Source organism: Marmota flaviventris, chromosome 10, assembly GCF_047511675.1.
Source record: "Marmota flaviventris isolate mMarFla1 chromosome 10, mMarFla1.hap1, whole genome shotgun sequence".
In the NCBI taxonomy this organism is placed as follows: Eukaryota; Metazoa; Chordata; class Mammalia; order Rodentia; family Sciuridae; genus Marmota; species Marmota flaviventris.
This window is the reverse complement of record NC_092507.1, coordinates 72,128,123-72,152,119: the sequence shown is the minus strand read 5'-3', so window position 1 is coordinate 72,152,119 and position 23,997 is coordinate 72,128,123. Positions and strand designations below refer to the sequence as shown.

Below are 23,997 nucleotides of genomic sequence, written 5' to 3'. Positions count from 1 at the left end.
ACATACATACACATACACAATAGAATATTCCTCAGCACAAAAAGAGAATAAAATCATGGCATTTGCAGGTAAATGGATGGAGTTGGAGGATACCATGCTAAATGAAGTAAACCAATCCCCAAAAAACAAAGGCCAAATGTTTTCTCTGACATGTGGATGCTGATCCATAATGAGGGTTGGGGGGAACATAGGAGAAATGGAAGAACTTTGGATAGGGCAAAGGAGAAGGAAGGGAAGGGAGTGAGCATGGGGGTAAGAAAGATGGTGGAATGAGATGGACATCATTACTCTAAATACATGTATGAAGACACAAATGGTGTAACTCTACTTAGTGTACAACCAGAAAAATGAAAAATTGTGCTCTGTATGTGTACTATGAATTGAAGTGCATTCTGCTGTCATGTATAACAAATTAGAATAAAAAATAATTTTTTAAAAAAATATAAAAAGGGTACACAAGTATAGGGCACTTAATCATGAACAGAGCTTACAGTACTGCAAGTTGCTCTGGGTCAATGAGTGAGTAGTGAGGGGATGTGAAGAACTAGGACACTATTTTATACTACTTTAGAGTTTATAAGTATTATATACTTTGACTACACTAATAATGTGGGTTTTTGTTTTGACTTTTCATTTTATTGATTCTTTTAAGTTAGCATAACATTAGGATTCATTTTGACATAATTATAAAAGCATGGAATACAATTTGCTCTAATTCAGTTCCCAGTACTTCTCTTTTCCCTCCCTTCTTCTCTCCCCCTGCTCACCTACCTCCACTCACTGATTTTTCTGCTTTTAACTTATAGGTTTTTTTTAATGACTGTATTGTGCATATACATGATGGGATTTACTGTGATATATGATATATATATACACACACACACACACACACACACAGGAAAGTTAGGTCAGATTCATTCCACTGCTTTCCCTATCCCATCACTTCTAATTTTCCTTCAATCCTCCTTTATCTACTAATTGATGTTTCTTCTTTTTCAATCACACCCCCCTTATTTTAGATTAGTTTCCTCATATCAAAGAAAATATTCGACCTTTGACTTTGAGGAATGGTTTATTTCACTTAGCATGATTGTCTCCAGTTCCATCCACTTATTGGAAAATGCCATAATGTTATTCTTCTTTATGCTGAGTAACACTCCATTATGTTTATGTATGCAATTTTCTTTATCCATTCATCTGGTGAAGAACACTTAGGTTTGTTCTATAGCTTGGTCATTGTGAATTGTACTGCTATAAACATTGATGTGGCTGTGTCACTCTAGTATGTTTTAAGTCTTTTGGATATGTACCAAAGAGTGAGATAGCTGGATCACATGGTGGTTCCATTCCTAATTTTTTGAGGAATCTCCATACTGCTTTCCAGAGTGGTTGCACTAATTTACAGTCCCACAGCAATGTATGAGTATACCTTTTTCCCCATAACTGCACCAACATTTACAGTTACTTGTATTCTTAATAATTGCCATTCTTACCAAAATGAGATGAAATTTCTATGTGGTTTTAATTTGCATTTCCCTAATTGCTTGAGATATTGAACACTTTTTCATATATTTGTTGACCATTTCTATTTCTTCTTGAGAAGTGTCTATTTATTTTCCCATTTACTAATTGGGTTATTTAGTTTTCTGATATGAAGCTTTTTTTAGTTCTTTATATGTTCTGGATATTAATACCCTATCTGAGGAGCAGATAGTAAAGATTTTTTCCCATGCAGTAGAATCTCTATTCTTACTCTTAATTAGTTTCCTTTACTATGAAAAAAACTTCAATTTGATGCCATCCCACTTATTGATTTTTTATTTTACTTCTTGTGCTTTGGGTGTCTTGTTGAGGAATTTGATTCCTAAGCCGACATGATGAAAATTTGGGCCTACTTTTTCTTCTAGCAGCTTTGATCTAGGTCTTCTAGGTCTTTGATCCATTTTGAATTTTGTGGAGGATGAGTTATAGGGGTTAAATTTCATTCTACTACATATAGATTTCTAATTTTCCCAGCACCATTTTGTTTTGAGCAACTAATAAAAAAAATTTTAAAAGGCTATCTTTTCTTCAATGTATTTTTGGCACCTTTTTATAGTATCAGATAACTCTATTCATGTGGATTTGACTCTGTGTCTTTTATTATATTCCATTGATCTTCATGCTTATTTTGGTGCCAGTAAAATTCTGTTTTTGTTACTATAGCTCTGTAGTATAATTTGAGGTCCAATATTGTGATGCCTCCTGCTTCACTTTTCTTACTTAAGATTGTTTGGGCTGTTTTGGCTCTCTTATTTTTCCAAACAAATTTCATAACTGCTTTTTCAAATTTTGTGAAGATTATCATTGGAATTTTGATGGGAATTACACTGAATCTGTATAGCACTTTTGGTAATATAACCAATCTGACAAAATTAATTCTGCCTATCCAATCACAGGGAGTACTTTCCATCTTATAAGGACTTCTTTCTTTAGTGTTCTGTAGTTTTTATTGTAGAGGTCCTTCATCCCTTTTGTTAGATTAATTCCCAAGTGCTTTGTTTGTTTGTTTGTTTGTTTGTTTTTGAGGCTATTGTGAATGGGATAGTTTTCCTCATTTCTTTTTCAGTATATTCATCACTGGGGTGTAGGAATGCAATTGATTTATGAGTGTCGATCATGTATCCTGCCACTTTGCTGAATTCATTTATGAACTATAGAAGTCTTCTGGTCATTTTTTTCATCTGCTTAGTATAGGATCATGTTTTCAGCAAAGAATTTGAGTTCTTCTTTTCCTATTTGTATCCTTTAATTTCCTTCTCTTGTCTGATTGCTCTGTCTAGAGTTCAAGGACTATATTGAATAGGAGTGGGAGAGTGGGCATCTTTGTCTTGTTCCTGTTTTTGAAGAAAATGCTTTCAGTTTTTCTCCATTCAGTATAATGTGGGCTTTGGGTTTGTGATGTATAGCCCTTACAATATTGAGGTGATTTCTGTCTGTCCCTATTTTTTCTAGTGTTTTAAATATGAATGGGTGCTATACTTTGTCAAATGCTTTGTCTGCATCTGTTGAGATAATCATGTGATTCTTTTCCTTAAATCTTTATTGATTTCCATGTGATACACCAACCTTGCATTCCTGGGATTAAAACAACTTGATCATGGTGCACTGTCTTTTTAGGGTGTTTTTGCATGCAGATTGCCAGTATTTTATTAAGAATTTTTGCATCTGTGTTCAACAAGAATATTAGCGTGAAGTTTTCTTATGTTGATGTACTTTATCTGGTTTTGGTATCAGTGTGATACTGGCCTCATAGGATAAGTTTGGCAGGTTCCCTCTTTTTCTATTTCATGAAATAATTTGAGGAGGATTAGTATTATTTCTTCTTTAAAGTTCTAGTATAACTTGGCTGAGAATCCACCTGGTCCTGGACCTTTATTTTTTAGAAGTTTTTTGATAGCTGCTTCAATTTCATTATTTGATATTGATCTGTTCAAGTTTTCTATATCCTCATGGTTCAATTAGGTTCAATTTGTCTCTAGGAATTTTTCAATATCTTTTTAGCTTATTGGAGTATAAATTTTCAAAATAATTTGTGATGATCCTCTGGATTTCAGTAGTGTCTGTGGCAGTATTTCCTTTTACATCTTGAATATTGCTAATTTTTTCCCCTCTTTATTTTAGTTCATTTGGCTAAGGGTTTCTCAACATTGTTTATCCTTTCAAAAAATCAATTCTTTGTCTCATTGATTTTTTTGTATTTTTTATTATTTATTTAGTTGATTTCATCTCTGATTTTAAGTATTTCTTCTCTTCTACTGATTTTGGTATTGGTTTGTTCTTCTTTTTCTAGGGCCTGAGGATGTAATGTTAGATTGTATATTTGGTGCCTTTCTATTCTTTTTATGTATGAACTCAATTCTATGAACTTTCCTCTTAGAATTACCTTCATACTGTCCCAGAGATTTTGTCATATCACTATTCTCATTTACTTCTAAGAATTTTTTTTATTTCTCCCCTGATTTCTTCTGCTATCCATTAAGCTTTTGAAAGTGTGTTATTTAATCTCTAAGTGTTAGATTGGTTTCTGCTTTTTATCTTATCATTTCTAATTTTATTCCATTATGATCTGATAGAATGCAAGGTATTATCTCTATTTTTTCTATTTTCTAAGATTTTCTTTGTGGCTTAAAATATGGTCTATTTTAGAAAATGTTACATGTACTACTGAGAAGAAAGTAAATTCAATTGTTGATGGATGAAATGTTATAGATATCTGTTGGGGCCATTTTATTAATTGTATTTTTTAGTTCTGTAAAATCTTTACTTAATTTGTGTTTGGATGATACATGAAGTGGTGAAAGAGGTATATTAAAGTCACCCAGTATTATTATATTGTCGTCTATTTGAAACTAAATATGTTTTTAAAATACTCTTTCCTCAATAAGTTAACCTTAGGTTAGGGTAACTTTTTTAACAAACTTTATTTTTTTAACGTTTTAACCCTTTTGTGATAATGCTTAAAACACATTGTACAGATGCACAAAAAATATTTTCTTTACTTTATATTTTCATTCTATAAATTTTTTCCACTTGTACAATTTTTAGTTTTCTAAAATTTTTTACTTGTTAAAACTTTAAAGGGGAGTTAGTTATACATAGAAGCAGGGACACTGGAGATTCCATTCTTATGGCAATGATAGTAATATCAGTGCACAATTCTGTGGATGACAGTCGTATAGTAACAGTGTCCAGTGTCTAGCAACAGAACAGTAAGTACATGTTGCAGTCTGAAAATTCTAACTTCTTAACTTTCCTTTAGTGCTACACATTTCAAACCTGGTTCTCTAGGTTTATCTCTGATTTGTGATTAGAGAATTGTAATTGTCTTTTCCATTTCTTTCTGTTGTTTTGTACTGAGGATTAAACCTGGGGCACTTTACTTTCTTTCTGTTGTTTTGTACTGAGGATTAAACCTGGGGCACTTTACTACTGAGCTACATTCCTAACCCTTTTTATTTTTATTTTTTATTTTAATTTGAGACAGGGTCTCACTAAGTTGCTTAGGCCTTCACTAAATTGCTGAGGCTGACTTTGAACTTGTGATCCTCCTGCCTCAGCCTCCCAAGTTGGTAGGATTACAGGCCTGTGCCACTGCACCCATCTTCTATGTCTTCTCTGCTTCAGTTATCCGGGGTTGATTTCTGGTGTTTGTAAGTAAAGAATCTAATACAAAAATCTGATTAAATGAAGTTAAGGGTTGGTACAATGATACACAACTCTAATTCCAGCTACTCAGGAGGCTAAGGCAAGATAATTACAAATTCAAGGCCAACCTCTGCAATTCATGAAGACTGTCTCAAAATATCTCAGTGGTAGAATACTCCTGGGTTCAATCCCCAATACTGAAACAAAGAAAAAGTAAGTTATGACTTCTGTATTTTTGTACAGGTAGGTCACCAGTGACTTTAAAAAACAGCCATCTAAATCTGATTAATGAAGGACATTAATAGGATTGAACCACTTAAAGAGAGAAAGGATGATGAGAAAAATCAAGTTATTCATGCCACTCAATAGAGAAGTTTAGTTCTGGAGAAGAAAATAGACAATAATTAAAGAATAAACTTAAGGTGGGCAATTATTTTTAAATGAGAGAAACCTGACTATATTTAAATATTCATCAGAAGGACCTTGAATATAGAGGGGTTGAAGGCATCTCTTCAAGGGAAGGAAGAGTCTAAGTGTGAATTAATTAAACAACAAAACAAGCATATTTTAGCTCTACTTGCTAAGTTACTCTACTTCTAATTGGGGACTACTTTTTTTAAATTCTCAGCCACATATCCATTTATATACAACTAGTTACAGAAATTTCATTGAATTTCATGATTTAAAAAAAAAACTGACATGACTTACAGTAATACAAATATTGCTGCAGTATACCTCCCAGCTATGAAATTGAATGGCATCTGGTATTGCCATCAGGAAGCAATTACCTATCAGATCATAAGTTATCATTTGCTACTTTTTAATATTTTCATAGAATAAGTAGAAAAAATTTACATGCATACTTAATATATCAGGATGTTGAAAGTGTTAAAGTGTTTTTTTATCCATCAAAATAAAATAACATTCCCTTGAGGAATCCCCTTTATAACCCAAAGGATTGCACACGCTGTTAGTTTTTATGAATATGGAAATGTTTTCTATAAATGTCTTTGTTCTGTCAAATGTTTAATATGAAATTAGGATGTAATGATTTATAAAGAATTTGTCCAATGAAATGAAATGTTGGTCAGTGGCTAACTAATCATTAGGAAAAGTAATTTCTAAGAGAATTACTTCTAAAAACTATTATGGTAAGAAAAAAAATACTCAAGAGAAAATATCATTTCTAAATACTAGCAAGTTTCCTGGAATATTTTCAACCAAGAATAAGGACATCTTTCCTTTTTTTTTTTTTTTTTTTTGTCATTGCACCATGGTGTTTCTTGGCTTACCTTTAAAGACTGCTGGTTATCCACTGCGAAAAATATTTATTCTGGGATTTGGGGATTTTTAGCATTATGCAACTACCTGATTTTCCTAAACAATGTTCTTTCTTTTCTTTTTTCAATGTGGCCAAGAAATTAAAGAATTTCTGGCACATTTACTCTGCAGTTTCAGTGTTTTCAAGGTCATGTGACTGTAACTGAAGGACAGTACTGAGGAGGTTTGAGTTGCCTTTGTGAATTTCCCTCTGTACAAATGAGTGCTCTGAGCCAAGTAGACTTAGCACATCTGTAGTAAATGAATCTACCATGCTGCTTTCATTGAGTTGAACTTCTGTATGAACACACTACCTCAATCATTTAGGAAAAAGGAAAACAACTTTTCCTTACAAAAATCATAAATCCATTTGTCACCAAAACCAAAGCTTATTGGTCTTTTTATTTATTTATTTATTTATTGCTTCAAGGTTGTTGGAAAGGAAAGAATGAAACAAAACTAACAACTTATGACAAATCAAGGCCTTTCAATATTGAATTTAGAGTTTTTCAGGTGAACCCAGGCTTAAATGTTGTCTAAAATGAGATTCTTGTGTTAAAAGAACATTGAAAACCTTGAGTTTTCCATTTGTGGATTGTTTCCAGTACTGTGTAAGAAGGAAAAACACACTTCATCAACCCATTCCTAATCCAAGCATGGAGCAGCAGGACCACCATGGAAGCAGGAACACCATCAGCCCAGCTTCTCATCTACTTTCTCTGTGTTCTCTAGTCTACGAGTAGTTACACTACACTCCATTTGGCCAATTCTGTTGACTCTTCATTACTAACACATTGATTAATCTAGTTATGGTTCATCCTGACTACTACTTTCTCCCTTTTTTCCAAACCTTGTTGCTTGTTTGGGCCCATTTTCCACTCATTAGGACCTCTTCCAGAATAGACAAAACTCTGACTGCTTATTAGCAACAAAGTGAAAGATTTGCAAGGGGATGTAACTTTCCTAGTTCAATCTTCAGTGGCTCCCAATTAGATAAAGTTCATGCTCTTTTTGGAATGATGTTCCTTCATGATTGGCCACTGTTTACATTTTCAGTCTCACATGCTACCTTGTTCCTCACATGTGTTGTACATTTCAGTCATAATAACAGCTAACGATTATTAAATGCTTTCTGTGTGCCAAGCACTATTCCAGGTGCTGAAAATATATTAAATTATTTAACCTTCACAGACTCTCCATGAAGTAGATATAGCTGTTTTCTCCAGTTTACAGAAAAGGAAACTGAGACTCAGAGAGACTAACTTGCCCAAGGGTACACAGACAATGAATAATGGAGCAAGAATTTAATTCTTTAATTTAATGATTTCATTTTTTTAATTTAATGATTTCATTCCAGTTCTTAACATACTCTTTTAAGTATACTTAGTTACTTAGAAATTTCCTCCAAATTCTTTGTATTTACTGGCTTGTCTTCGTACATTTAATTTATTCCCTCTGTTTAGAAAACTTTTCCATCTTTCCCTCAAATTTGTGGTAAATAATCTGTTAACCTTTCAGTATTTAATTCAAAGAATACTTCCTTTATGCTCTCTTCTATATCAGAATTAAGCATGTCTGCTTTGAACTTCTGTATACTCAAGGCACTTCCTCTATCAGAGAATGAATAATATAGGTGCTAATTACTTGTCTTCATGTCTTTCTCTTCCAAGAAGTTGTAAACTCTTGTGGAACAATTGTGTTTTACTCATCTTTGTGTCCCTGACACCTTGTACAGTGTGAGGCTAATAAGAGAAGCTCTTATAAACCGTTGAGCCATAAATGTTCTTTGTATAATAACTACAACCTTAGAGACCTCAGTTTAGATGTATTAGCTACTTAAAATCTTAAGCATAGTCTATTAAATGAATACAATACCTAATTCATATTACTTTTATAAGCATCAAATGAAATATTGTATATAAAGTGCTTGATACACACTGCATGCACTTATTGAGTTAATATATTTCCATACTAATAAATATGACTGGTTAATGGTGTTGTGTTGTGAAAAATATAGAGCTATGAGATAATGAGAGGAGCAGGTTCTGTATGGAATAGCCGAGGGAGTCACTGAGAAAGTCGTACTTGAGCTGAGGACTGAAGGTAAGACTAAACTAGATATGAGAACTTCTATGAGAAAGGAGCCAAAATGAAAACATAGTCAGGAAAAAGTTTTGCATGTTCACAGAATTATTGGAGGATAAAATAAGGTAGCAAGGGTATAGTCTTTGTGATTTTTTAAACAAAAGGATATACATTTATTTCTTCATAGCAGCGTGAGCCTAAACATGTCTAAGAGCCACAGTATAGCTGAAAAGTCCCCTTTTATGCCCTGGTAATCCTGTGACAGTGTGTTGACACTTGTATGAATGAGATTCATAGGATACACTTCTTTTGTCTAGTATTATAGAGGCTTTTGCCTTGTCCATTTTTCAGTATTGATAAGCCATCAATTGTTATAATGAAAATAATTAGTAATTATTAGTAATAATTAATTATATGTGAGGTAAAACAGTATCAAAATGCCTGTTTTTATTACATTTGAAGAAGTGGTTACTTAGTTTTCTTTGCTCTTGGGAATGGACATAAGTCAAGCGAATCTATCTTTACCACCTTCAGATTTGCCTCCATCATGCTCTCATTTCCCTAAGTTTCATATAGTTAGAGATTGAAAACTAAAATTACCTCCTAACTTTAGCATACAGCTCATTCATAAATCTTTTTTTTCTAGAAGTTGGCTACATTACTTATGACTGGCACTGCAGGAAAACGTTATGAATGCTACATTATTTATGTATAATGTAGTCTTACATATAATCACCTAATAATTACTATCCCACATATTTTTAAACAGCCAATTCTTTCCTAGAAGGGATATATTTAGTAAACCAAATAAAATGAGAAATGTCTATTTAAACAAAAGTGTTTTTAGTTGCTAGATTAAAGGAAGCAAAGTATAACTTTTATAACTCATGGGTTTGCTGGTTTAATCAAAAAAAAGAAGAAGAAGAAGAAAGAAAAAAAAACCCAGAGTACTTCCATTGCCTAATAGTGCAAAGAAATTTCAGGACAGCATACTTATTTTTGGTACCATAGAAAGTAAATTAATTTAAATTACTACCTTCCTAACACATTTAATAACTGTATAAATATAGTGCCATGTGGAAAGAGGTGGAAAGAGCCTGGTGGTTGGTAAAGCAAAGGAAGAAAAAAAAATGTTTTCCTAAAATAATTTTCAAGATAGTTCTTTAAAGAAAAACCTCAACTAATTTGAAATTTGATGTCACTTTAATTTTTATCATTCTAGTGTTGAGAAATCAATGAAATTAACATCATAAATACTTAAAATTTTACTCAGCATAATTTTAAAGATAGATTTCCCAGCTAATCCTCCTTAAAATGTAGATTTCTATTGTTGCCCAGATTTAACAAATTTTATGTATTACTTATTTCTTAATATGTTTCTTTCAATCTAAATAAGACTACAACAGCTAAACCAAGGGAATAACTGAGAGACATTCTCTTTGATGTTTCAATATTATATACACACCAAGCATCATCATTGCAGAGTCTGTCTCTTTCTTCTAAATGTGTATAGGTAACCCCATTTTCCTTCCCAGATCTTTCCATTCAGTTCCCCAGAGGAAAATCAAATGGAAAGGCAATGCCATATTCTTTCCTTAACTGAAATTAAATGAAATACAACACTGTAACCATAATGCTGCTACAGTTTCTGACACATAGGAGGCACTCAATTAAAAGTAACTCTTGGCGTTTGATCTTTTTTGCTGCCCTTAACTCATCCAAGTACAGTTCTTGTTTCCTTAGGACGTCAAAACTTATGCCATCAGTTTCACTTCTATAAAAATTGACAACACTTTCTTAAAGGATTCAAAACTGATTTCTAAAAAAAGAATGGCTTCTGTCTGAGAATAATAGAACCCTTCAGCCATGAAACATCATGTACTCTTAATCATTATATTAAATTTTATAGGACTCAGATGAACTATTCATTGATTGCAGCATCTCTAACCACAAGTAATAACTATTATGGCTTTACTTACTTTTTAAAATTTGCCCAGAATGACTTTACCTTTTGCTGAATAGTTTTAAACAAGTCAAAATAAGTCACTGGAAAGAATGTCTAGGGATTAGTGTCTGTTTCTCTTGCAAGCAAAATTAATCATCCATCTGTGTATTCATAAGAAGTATTTGTTCTTTACTTGTGTGAAACATTGTTTGGAACTTTGAACAGAACACTCTGCTACTATGCTCAAATTTCTTGTTAGTATTACAGATAATAAAACAAATAAGATAAAATGACACACTAAGACAATGTATGTTCCACTTGAAATACTAAGTTTTAACTACCTCATTACAATTCCCATGCACCGAGCAGCAGTGCATAGAAATGAAAATGCATGAGAAGTTCTCCACTGTATCAACTCAGCTTTGCTATTGCAGTATAAAAGCAGCCAGATAATACATAAATGAATGAGTATGGCTGTGTTCCAATAAAACTTTATTCACAGTTATTTAAATTTTAATTTCATATCATTTTCACATCTTTAAGTATTATTCTTCTATTGATTTTTCCCATCATTTAAAAATGTAAAAACTACTATTCTTAGGTCATAAGCTATACAAAAACAGATGAATTACCAGAGTTTGGCTTGCAAACCATAGTTTGCAAACCTTAATTAGGATTTGGTTTTAAGGATATACTATTGGCTTGCTTAGCTTTATTCCCAACTATTTTTAGTAAATTTTCTCAGATCATGTGTGGTTGAGAAAATTTTTCATAAGGAAACATTAATCAGTTATTAGAGTTGTATAATTTTTTAAAAAAGAATGTCACATAACATACTTTACACTTAGGCTACATAATTTAGAAAGTACTGGCAAACTTTGTACTGCCTTGGTGTTTTCATTTAGAAAACCCAAGATTACCATATTAACTATTAGAGATTTCAGGTATATGCTAGATGCTTCCAAAATATTCTTTAATTGTTTCACTTATTTGGGAAAGAATCCCTGGATATCTGCAGAACCTAAGCAGTACATCAACAGCGGTCTTCTGGAGCACAACCCTTCCTAAATTTATTGAGTCTCTACATCAATTTAATAGGAACTTCACAGTTTCATTTCTTATCTATGCTTTCTAGGGCATCAAAGGCAGTCCAGGAAGAACAGGACTCGCTGGGTCTCCAGGTCCTCGAGGAATAAAGGGCTCATCAGGCCTTCCAGGAAGCCCTGGAGTTCCAGGCCCAAAGGTACGTTAATGTTTTTTTCTGATGGTTAAGCAGTATTGGCCATCATTATACTTGCCCTGGGTTCATTGGCTAGATCACAAGATGGCAAGATTAATATCTTTTAATAAAATTTGGTTAATAGTAAAAACACATTAGGGAAAAAGGGAAATGAATGGTCTGTATGTGTCCATTTCCTGTAATGGCCATAGTGCATGTGATTAAGCAAAACAGCTCATTACCCAGATCTAGTTAAGCTTTAAGAAATGCTGGCTTTGAGTGTAGCTCAGTGGAAGAGAGTATTTGACTAGCAGGCCCTGGGTTCAATCCCAACACTACCCCCCCAAAAAAAAAAAAAAAAAAAAGTTAATTTGGACTCATTTGGGTTCTTCTTCCTTCTCCGTTATCTATCTTTTTCAAAATTTTATTACATCTTAACTTGATTCTCGTTTACGATTTTTGGTTTACGTCTAGAGAAATTTTAGATTTCTGACCCATATAAGTAAATTGAAACTGATGATCCAGTTGCTCACTGTTTATAGTTTTAGCCTTCTGTTAATGTTTATACCATAATTGTCCCTTTCTACTAAAACCCAAGCAGCTAAACAAATGATAAAACTAGGGAAAGAAATAAGAAAGATTCCTACCTCTCATGTATGAGTCTGCATAAAGAGGACCTACACTTGTCAAGTCTCAAACTTACAGGTTTGTGTCAATAAAGTGAAAGATATTTGTTAATTTTACAGCATTTTTGGCAAAAGTCTACCAAGCATCATTTTTTTATTATCCTATCTATCTATAAAATTCACCTGATTCCTAAGTTTACTTTTAGAAATGGTATAAAAAGTATTCCAACTCTCACTTTAAAAAAAAAAAAAAAAAAGAAAATCAAAATAAATGAAAAAAACTTGACTCAAAAACATGATAATGGAAATTATGTGTTTCATTAAGTGGGCTTTTAGGGAATAAAGGGACCTAAGAAAACAGATAATGGAAATTTCTTAATGGTGGAACTGAGACGATAATCATGGAAAAAACATGGGTTCTGGTCTGTACTTAGGAGACTGCTCTGTTTCTGCTATCAGATGGCTGAGTCATCTCTGTATGGTTAGGAAAAATACATCAAAATGATGTCAATTCAAATAATATACAAATTCCATCTCATGTAACCCCCCCACACACACACATACTCCACCTTCGCCCATCCCCTCTGTAGCCCTCATATCCCCTACTAGTTTTATAATTACCTCCTACTCTCCTCTTTACACACTTACCACCACAATCTCTGAAATTTTATTTCCTTACTGCTATACCTCTTATTTATTAAAATCAAATATTACTTGCTGGAAAATATTGGTGGAAACAATTATTTAGAATTTGATTTCCCCGGTGCTTTCACTATGCTTAAGTCTTTGAGTTCCATTGAAAAGTCAATATGTTTATAAGTTCTGAGGTCAAGATCACCTTTCTTTGTTTTATCCACAGGGTGAACAAGGGCTCCCTGGTCAACCTGGAGTTCGAGGTAAAAGAGGTCACAGAGGAACACAGGGTGATCAAGGACCACATGGAGAGCCTGGTCTGAAAGGGCAACCTGTATGTGCCAATCCAGAAATTCACCAAGTACCCATTCTACAGACTAAGCCACCAGTGCACAGTAATAATTATCATGTCTATACAATTTCAGGGTGAACATGGTGATCAAGGTTTGACAGGTTTCCAAGGATTCCCAGGCCCCAAAGTATGTTTATATATTTTCTGCTCATCTCTAAGCTATCTAGAAAAAGAGTTATTGAAATATTTAGTCTCTGACTTGAGCTTTTCTTTTTAACCTGCATAATTTCAATTGGTACAGTCATATATTTAAATTTTGATCATTTTAATTGTTAAACATGTGTAATTATATATTTTCCTAGAAATTTTATTGTACGATTTCCTTTTGTTCACATATGTAAGAGTATTTTTGAAGAAGCAGTTCTTGATAGATGGGTATAAGATTATTTTCTTTGTAAAATAATAACATAGAGCTAAAAATTTTGTCTTTTTCTTCTTATTATATGTCTAGGGTCCTGAGGGAGATGCTGGCATTGTGGGAATATCAGGTCCTAAAGGTCCTATTGGGCAGAGAGTAAGTGTAGAGTCATATTGGCTACCTAGAAATTGTGCTTCTTTGTTTGTTGTAGTACTTATGAACTCAAAAATTAGTATACTCCGAATTAATAGCTTAGTAAAATGATTTTTTCAGATAGAAAATCATAAAAGTACTTATGGAGTTCAACATTTTGCAGTTCATAAATTAACTTTAGCAAAATACCTCCATAGACCACCCATATTTCCCAGTTCTTACTTTAAAAAAAGAATCATCAGAATTACCGTGAAGACTGGAGAGTATATTTATTAACTCACACTGGTAGCAAAAACAAAAAGTAGTTTCATATCATAAGCCTAATGCAACCAGAAGCCAGAGACCACCCCCACGCACCACCTGGTGGAGGCTTGCCTGTGACCAGAGCTCTTCAGACCACACTGTGAAAAATATTTTCCGATAACTCTGTTTTCCCAACTCAGGGGCAAGTGTCCCAAGAGAGTGATAAGAGTTGCTTAAGGAGTTTTTTTTTTGTTGTTTATTTTTATTGATTGTTCAAAACATTACAAAACTCTAGACATATCATATTTCATACATTCGATTCAAGTGGGTTATGAACTCCCATTTTTACCCCAGATACAGATTGCAGAATCACATCAATTACACATCCACATTTTTGCATGATGTCATATTAGTAACTATTGTATTCTGCTACATTTCCTATCCCCTACTATTCCCCCTCCCCTCCCCTCCCATCTTCTCTCTCTACCCCATCTGTTGTAATTTAATTCTTTCCCTTGTTTTTTTTTCCCTTCCCCTCACAACCTCTTATATGTAATTTTGTATAACAATGAGGGTCTCCTTCCATTTCCATGCAATTTCCCTTTTCTCTTCCTTTCCCTTCCACCTCATGTCTCTGTTTAAAGTTGATCTTTTCCTCCTGCTCTTCCTCCCTGCTCTGTTCTTAGTTGCTCTCATTATATCAAAGAAGACATTTGGCATTTGTTTTTTAGGGATTGGCTAGCTTCACTTAGCATAATCTGCTCTAAAGCCATCCATTTCCCTGCAAATTCCATGATTTTGTCATTTTTTAGTGCTGCGTAATACTCCATTGTGTATAAATGCCACATTTTTTTATCCATTCATCTATTGAAGGGCATCTGGGTTGGTTCCACAGTCTAGCTATTGTGAATAGTGCTGCTATGAACATCGATGTGGCATTATCCCTGTAGTACACTCTTTTAAGGTCTTCAGGGAATAGTCTGAGAAGGGTAATAGCTGGGTCAAATGGTGGTTCCATTCCCAGCTTCCCCAGGAATCTCCATACTGCTTTCCAAATTGGCTGCACCAATTTGCAGTCCCACCAGCAATGTACAAGAGTACCCTTTTCCCCACATCCTCGCCAGCACTTGTTGTTGTTTGACTTCATAATGGCTGCCAATCTTACTGGAATGAGATGGTATCTTAGGGTGGTTTTGATTTGCATTTCTCTGACTGCTAGAGATGGTGAGCATTTTTTCATGTACTTGTTGATTGATTGTATGTCCTCCTCTGAGAAGTCTCTGTTCAGGTCTTTGGCCCATTTGTTGATTGGGTTATTTGTTTTCTTATTGTTTAATTTTTTGAGTTCTTTGTATACTCTGGATATTAGGGCTCTATCTGAAGTGTGAGGAGTAAAAATTTGTTCCCAGGGTGTAGGCTCCCTATTTACCTCTTTTATTGTTTCTCTTGCTGAGAAAAACTTTGTAGTTTGAGTAAGTCCCATTTGTTGATTCTAGTTATTAACTCTTGTGCTATGGGTGTCCTATTAAGGAATTTGGAGCCCAACCCCACAATATGTAGATCGGAGCCAACTTTTTCTTCTATCAGACGCAGAGTCTCTGATTTGATATCAAGCTCCTTGATCCATATTGAGTTAACTTTTGTGCATGGCGAGAGAAAGGGATTCAGTTTCATTTTGTTGCATATGGATTTCCAGTTTTCCCAGCACCATTTGTTGAAGATGCTATCCTTCCTCCATTGCATGCTTTTAGCCCCTTTATCAAATATAAGAAAGTTGTAATTTTGTGGATTGGTCTCTGTATCCTCTATTCTGTACCATTGGTCCACCTACCTGTTTTGGTACCAGTACCATGCTGTTTTTGTTACTATTGCTCTGTAGTACAGTTTGAAATCTGGTATCGCTATACCTCCAGATTCACACTTCCTGCTTAGAATTGCTTTTGCTATTCTGGGTCTTTTGTTTTTCCATGTGAATTTCATGATTGCTTTCTCTATTTCTACAAGAAATGCCGTTGGGATTTTGATTCTCATTGCATTAAACCTATAGAGAACTTTGGGTAATATTGCCATTTTGATGATGTTAGTTCTTCCTATCCATGAACAGTGTATATTTTTCCATCTTCTAAGGTCTTCTTCTATTTCTCTCTTTAGGGTTCTGTAGTTTTCATTGTATAAATCTTTCACCTGTTTTGTTAGGTTGATTCCCAAGTATTTTTTATTTTTTGAGGATATTGTGAATGGGGTGGTTGTCCTCATTTCCATTTCAGAGGATTTGTCGCTGATATACAGGAATGCCTTTGATTTATGCGTGTTGATTTTATATCCTGCCACTTTGCTAAATTCACTTATTAGCTCTAATAGTTTCTTTGTAGACCCTTTTGTGTCTGTTAGATATATTATCATATCATCCACATATAGTGATAATTTAAGTTCTTCTTTTCCTATTTTTATGCCTTTAATTTCTTTTGTCTGTCTAATAGCTCTGGCTAGTATTTCGAGGACTAAATTGAATAGAAGTGGTGAGAGAGGGCATCCCTGTCTTGTTCCAGATTTTAGAGGGAATGCCTTCAGTTTTTCTCCATTCAGAATGATGCTAGCCTGAGGCTTAGCATATGTAGCTTTTACAATGTTGAAGTAAGTTCCTGTTATCCCTAGTTTTTCTAGTGTTTTGAACATAAAGGGATGCTGAACTTTGTCAAATGCTTTTTCTGCGTCTATCGCGATGATCATGTGGTTCTTATGGTTATGTCTATTGATGTGGTGAATAACATTTATTGATTTCCGTATATTGAACCAGCCTTGCATCCCGGGGATGAATCCTACTTGATCATGGTGCACAATTTTTTTGATGTGCTTTTGTATTTGATTCGCCAGGATTTTATTGAGGATTTTTGCAACTAAGTTCATTAGAGATATTGGTCTGTAGTTTTCTTTCTTTGAAGTGTCTTTGTCTGGTTTCGGGATCAGGTTGATGTTGGCCTCATAGAATGAATTTGGAAGAGCTCCTTCCTTTTCTATTTCTTGAAATAACTTGAAAAGTATTGGTATTAATTCTTCTTTGAAGGTTTTGTAAAACTCTGCTGTATATCCATCCGGTCCATGGCTTTTCTTGGTTGGTAGTCTTTTGATGGCTTCTTCTATTTCCTCCTTTGTTATTGGTCTGTTTAAATTGTGTGTATCTTCCTGACTCAATCTGGGCAAATCATATGACTTAAGAAATTTATTGATATCTTCGCTATCTTCTATTTTATTGGAATATAGGGTTTCAAAATAATTTCTAATTATCTTCTGTATTTCTGTAGTGTCCGTTGTGATATTGCCTTTTTCATCCCGTATGTTAGTAATTTGAGCTCTCTCTCTTCTTCTCTTCGTTAGCATGGCTAAGGGTCTCTCGATCTTATTTATTTTTTCAAAGAACCAACTTTTAGTTTTATCAATTTTTTCAATGGTTTTTTTTTTGTTTCAATTTTGTTGATTTCCGCTCTGATTTTAATTATTTCTTGCCGTCTTCTACATTTGCTGTTGTTTTTCTCTTCCTTTTCTAGGGTTTTGAGATGAAGTGTGAGTTCATTTATTTGTTGGTTTTTTCTTTTTTTGAGGAATGAACTCCAGGAAATGAATTTCTCTCTTAAAATTGCTTTCATTGTGTCCCATAGATTCCGATATGTTGTGTCGATATTTTCATTTATCTCCAAGAATTTTTTGATTTCCTCCTTTATGTCTTCTGTAACCCATTGATCATTCAGTAACATATGGTTCATTTTCCAGGTGATGCAGGATTTTTCCTTCCTTCTTTTATCATTGATTTCCAGTTTCATTCCATTATGATCAGATAAGATGCATGGTATTATCTCCACACCTTTATATTTACTAAGAGTTGCCCTGTGGCATAATATCTATCTATTGATAGATAATGTCTATCTTTGAGAAGGATCCATGTGCTGCTTAGAAGAACGTGTATCCACTTGATGATGGTTGATATATTCTATATATGTCGGTTAAGTCTAGGTTATTGATTGTGTTATTGAGTTCTATAGTTTCTTTATTCAGCTTTTGTCTGGAGGATCTGTCCAATGGAGAGAGCAGTGTGTTGAAGTCACCCATAATTATTGTGTTGTGGTCTATTTGACTCTTGAACTTGAGGAGAGTTTGTTTTATGAACGTTGCAGCACCATTGTTTGGTGCATACATTTTGATAATTGTTATGTCTTGTTGGTGGATGGTTCCTTTTAACAGTATATAGTGTCCTTCTTTATCCCTTTTGATTAACTTCGGTTTGAAGTTGATTTTATTCGATGTGAGTATGACCACTCCTGCTTTCTTCTGAGGACCATGTGAGTGGTATGATTTTTCCCAACCTTTCACCTTCAGCCTGTGTATGTCTTTTCCTATCATATGAGTCTCCTGAAGGCAGCATATTGTTGGATTTGTTTTTTTAATCCAGGTTACTAGCCTATGTCTCTTGATTGGTGAATTTAAGCCATTAACGTTTAAGGGTACTATTGATATATGGTTAGTACTTCCCCTCATGCTTGTTTATTTATTTATTTTAATATGGCTAGTTTTTCCTTTTTGGTTATTTTTTTTTCCTTCCCTTTACTGAGTTACCTCCCACTGTTAGTTTTGAGTGCTGTTTTTTAATTCCTCTTCTTGTAGTGTTTTGCTCAAGATGCCTTACAGTGCTGGTTTTCTGGCTGCGAATTCTTTTAACTTTTGTTTATCATGAAATATTTTAATTTCATTGTCAAATCTGAAGCTTAATTTTGCTGGATACAGTATTCTTGGTTGTAATCCATTATTTTTTAGCGTTTGAAATACGTTGTTCCAGGATCTTCTCGCTTTCAACATCTGTGATGAAAAATCAGCCGTTAACCTAATTGGTTTACCCCTGAATGTAATCTGCCTCCTTTCTCTCATAGCTTTTAATATTCTCTCCTTGTTCTGTATGTTGGATATCTTCATAATTATGTGTCTTGGAGTTGGTCTATTACGGTTTTGAATGTTTGAGGTCCTGTAGGCTTCCAGGATTTGGCAATCCATTCCATCTTTCATATCTGGGAAGTTTTCTAGGATTATTTCATTCAATAGATTGTTCATTCCTTTGGTTTGAACCTCTATGCCTTCATCTATCCCAGTGACTCTCAAGTTTGTTTTTTTTATGACATCCCATGTCTCTTGAATAGATTGCTCGTGAATTTTAAGCATCCTTTCTGTGTTGACTATATTCTTTTCAAGTTGATAAACTTTGTATTCATTATCTGATGTTCTGGCTTCTACTTGATCTGGTCTATTTGTAATATTCTCGTTTGAGTTTTTAATTTGGTTTATGGTTTCCTGCATTTCTAGGATTACTGTTTGATTTTTTTTTTTTTAAATCTCTATCTCCTGGTAGAGCTCGTTCTTTGCCATTTGAATTTGCTTATTTAATTCGTTTTCAAAATATACTTTCATTGTTTGAACTTGCTGTCTAATGTCTTCTCTAAGATTCCGTTCCATCTGAGTTAGGTATGCCTTGAGTTCTTTCTCTGTCCATTTTTCTGATGCCTCTAGGTTCTCCTGTGTATTTAAGTTGTCCTGCATTGTTTGTAATCCTTTTTTCCCTTGTTTTTTCATGGTGCTCAAGTTACTTTCCAACTCTGTTTGACGGCTGTGTTTCTGTTTTCTCCTTTAAATTTGTTTTGGTTTTTATAGTTCCACTATCTCTCCTTTGTGTTAGGAGACAATGTTTAGAGATGTTGGATTTAATTGTGATTTAAGGTAAATTCATTAGTTTCATTAAAGGCCTTCAGATTTTGATAGCATATAGAGAATTGAGGTTTGGACTTAGGATTTTATGTTAAGGTCGGGCGATTTGATGGTATGGAGGTTAGTATATGTTAGCTTCTTTGGGGGGTTGCTCAAATGCAGGCGGATATTAACAAGAGAATAGACAGGAGTACTTGGGGGTAGTTAAGGGCTTAGGCGGACTATAGAACTATTCGTAGTATTCATCTATTTGCATTTAGTAAGTTATATGTAATCTGGTGTTCATACTTAGTTTAAGGAGTTTTAAAATCAGGGTCTGAAGAACTCCAGATAACATTGTAGTGCCTATAGTTTCTAACTCTAGAGAATATAAATAAACTATCAGCAGTTAATGGTTATTACTTTTATTTTGTTTTTATTAATCATAGTCTGCTAATTGATGAGATATTTTATAAAACTGAAACTTTAATGTCATCTGTATGGCTAACTACAACTGCCAAGGCAAATGTGGAGAAAACAGAGAGGAAGACAGGAAACAGCTCAGATGCAGTAGAAAGGAGTCCTGAAAAACTTTACAACTGAAAACCACTGTCCTAAAGAAAATATAAATCAAAATTTTAAAATTTTTTTTCAGAATTTTTTTAGAATATTTCTTTAGCATTCTGTAGTTTTCATTGTAGAGGTCTTTCACCTCTTTCATTAAGTTGATTCCCGAGTATATTTTTTTATGCTACTATAAATGGGGTAGTTTTCCTCATTTCCCTTTCAGAGGATTTGTCACTGGTACTCAGAAATGCCTTTGATTTATGGGTGTTGATCTTGTGTCCTGCTACTTTGCTGAATTCATTTACTAGTTCTAGAAGTTTTCTGGTGGAACTTTTTTGGTCTTCTAGGTATAGAATCATATTGCCAGAAAATAGTGTTAATTTGAGTTCTTCTTTACCTTCCCTTTAATTTCTTTAGTCTGTCTAATTGCTCTGCCCAGTGTTTCAAGAACTGTTAAATAGAAATGGTGAAAGAGGGCATCCCTGTCTTGTTCCAGTTTTTAAAGGGAATGCTTTCAATTTTGACTACCATATTTACAAATTATCACTTGAAGTCAATTTCTGTGTTTACAAAGTATTCTCTTAGATTTAGACCAACAAATAACTTCACTTTAAGCCAATTAATATTAAAACTATCGACCAATAGACCACATGATGTTATAATTATTTCAAATGACAATACTCTATTCTCTATACCTTTGTAAGAGTCAGAAAAAGATAAAGCCTGTTAGATATCTACATTTATGTATTAGGTTAAATGTTAGCCAGAGAGACAATTTTACAGGCAGTATAAATTGAAGTGAAAATTGTTGGGAAACACTAAAACAAGGATTTTGTATTCATTGAGAAACAATAGGCATCATACCTAGTATGGAAGGAATCTGCAGGGGCTTGAACTCATTAAGGTTATCTTCATAAGCAAATATCATCTTACAGTTTAAAAGGCTCTTTTCACATTTAATTTCACAGTGGCCCTATTTTACCGATAAAGAAACTAAAGTTTGGTTGGTTATATATGATATCCCCCAATTCTTTCCTATATTGTCCATTATACACCTCAGTTCACTCAAACATTTGTTCCTTCAGCGTGTGTACAAAAATTTGTTCAAAATTTTGTTCATCATTCTATTCTTTTTAAAATAGTTTCATTTGTTATGTAATGACACATGTATAATATGTATATATCATTTGACTTATCACCACATAAACATTCTGATTCTAATTTGTAATTGTTGGAAATTATACATATACAGCTGTCCAGAAAGGAAACTATAATAGTATGTACAATTGTGTCACATACTGTTAACCAAGATCACTACAATTTATAGTAATACAACAAGATTTTATCATAAAACCATAGTTATTTACACATGGCTATTTTACCATTGCACAAAATATTTCTTTGAAATTTTTCTGAATTATACTGAGAATGAGACTGACTGCTTTTCTTTAATCCCAACAGGGAAATACTGGCCCTCTTGGCAGAGAAGGTATAATAGGCCCAACTGGCAGAACTGTAAGTTTGTCACAATACAATTCTTTTCTTTGTTTTTCATACTCTTTTTTGTTGTTGTTGTTGGTGGTGGTGGTGATGGTGGTATTTATTCCTATTTCTAGAATAAGTCACAGAGTAACATCCTGGATATTTGAGAAGTAAAAGACAAAAATACATATACATTTTTCTGGAAGGTCATTACTGAGAACTTAGGGATCCTATATGTAATGAAGAAAGGGTGAGCAATGAAGCTGACACCTAAAACTGGAGCTGAGTAAAGAAAATAGAACAGAGTCTAGGAGTGGAGTGTCACAAGCATAGAAATGATCACTGAGGCTATAAAAATGGGTTTGTTTTCTGAAAAAAAAATAAAGATAGCAAAGAAGTACAGACCACCAAGATTTGAGTCTCAGGAAGAACCCAGTTTAAAGGAAAGAAAAAGAGAATGGTATAACCAGGAGGAAAATCAGGATAGTCCCAGCTTAGGTAAATGGAAGTTTTGAGAAAGGAGTAGTCAAGAGTGATCTTTTTTTTAATATTTATTTTTTAGTTGTAGTTGGACACAATAACTTTATTTCATTAATTTATTTTTATGTGTTGCTGAGAATCGAACCCAGGGCCTCGCACATGCTAGGCGAGCACTCTACTACTGAGCCACAATTCTAGCCCCTCAACATTGATCTTTGAGGGAGCAAGTTGCAGTAGACAATGTAGTGAAGACTACAGTGAAGAAAGGATAGATAAAATATTTAATGACATTTCTCAAAAATTTTTAACTCCTATAGGGTGTTTTGGTTTTGTTTTGTCTTCCACTCCACCCTACAAACACAATTTTTCTCAAATTCTCATAGCAAACTTTGGAGTAGATATTATTATTTCTCTTAAATAGATGAGGAAATAGTTAAGAGATATAGTTATTCAAAGTAATAGAGCTACTGAATTACATATCTGATGTTTCTTACTTCAAAACCAGTGCTTTTTACCCTTTTCAAGCTATATCTGAAGAGGAAACAGATCATATATTGCAGGGCTTCCAGAAATATGGCTATAAAGTAAAACAAAGAAATAAGATAGTGACTGGGGATATGGTCATGGGAAAGTTTTGCAATAACCATAACAGTGCAAACAAGAGAAGGAGTACAGAAAGGGCCAGATTGAAACTTAGGGAGGAAAGATTCATTCCCTTAGGGAATTCAGTATTTTGAATCATTTAAAATTATTATATATAGACACAGAGATAGAAAAAATAAAGGTAGAATGCTTCACGTATTAAGTACAACTATTCTCTAATAAATTTGGAGAACTTGCCACCAAAGTTATTGGATTTTTAATCAAAAGAAAGAAAATGTGTAACTCAACATTCTCTACACTTCCAATATTTGCCACTCAGAGCCATATAAGATTTTAAGTGGGAAAATTCTCATATTTCAGTGCGTGGTTCTTTAGCTAGCTAAGGAACACATACTGTTTTGATTATGGAATGATTGTTCTCTTCTGTCATATATTAATTGGTCAAGGAAAATGTGATCAAGAAATGTCTTAATTAAAATATTTCACTATGCTTTGTTTATAAACAGTTCTTAAAAGCCCTTATAAAATCCAGCATGCACATCAAATTTTTTCCATCTTCTATTTTTTTCCTTTCTAAAAAGAAAAGTTTATTATGAAAAACTAAGTATTTGAGAATGGCAAAACATTGTGGAAAAAATAGTGGTGTGGGTAAGGGACTTGTCATTGTAAATGAAATTATATGGTAGTATAAAATAAATAATCAGATCGGTATAACAGACTAGAAAATATAGGAATTAGATCTAAGACTATATATAAATTTATTGTAACAAAAATAGTATATCCATTAGGATGGTTTGGCTAGAAGTAATAGGAACCCTAAATCAAATTGGCTTTAATAGAAATTTATGTCACATAATAGGAAGCCCAGTGGTAAGAAGGACTTCAGATTTGGTTTGTGACTCAATTATGTTGTCCAAGACCTTTGCCTTTCCATATCTCTACTCTCCTAAACCTGAATGTTACTTTCATTTGTAAGCTTATAGCAAGAAAATTACAATTTCTTAGAAATCATATTTAGAC

At 33.6% G+C, this 23,997-nt stretch overlaps 1 protein-coding gene across 1 annotated transcript in view; it reads left to right on the top strand.

Annotated features, from left to right (window-relative positions):
* The window catches only part of Col24a1 (collagen type XXIV alpha 1 chain), a 379,962-nt gene that overhangs the window by 319,683 nt on the left and 36,282 nt on the right, over window positions 1-23,997 (top strand). Inside the window, exons 47-51 of the mRNA XM_071618609.1 lie at window positions 11,673-11,780; window positions 13,242-13,349; window positions 13,441-13,494; window positions 13,819-13,881; window positions 21,874-21,927. Of these exons, the coding sequence (XP_071474710.1) occupies window positions 11,673-11,780; window positions 13,242-13,349; window positions 13,441-13,494; window positions 13,819-13,881; window positions 21,874-21,927 (387 nt within the window). The remainder of the gene's footprint in view (window positions 1-11,672; window positions 11,781-13,241; window positions 13,350-13,440; window positions 13,495-13,818; window positions 13,882-21,873; window positions 21,928-23,997) is intronic.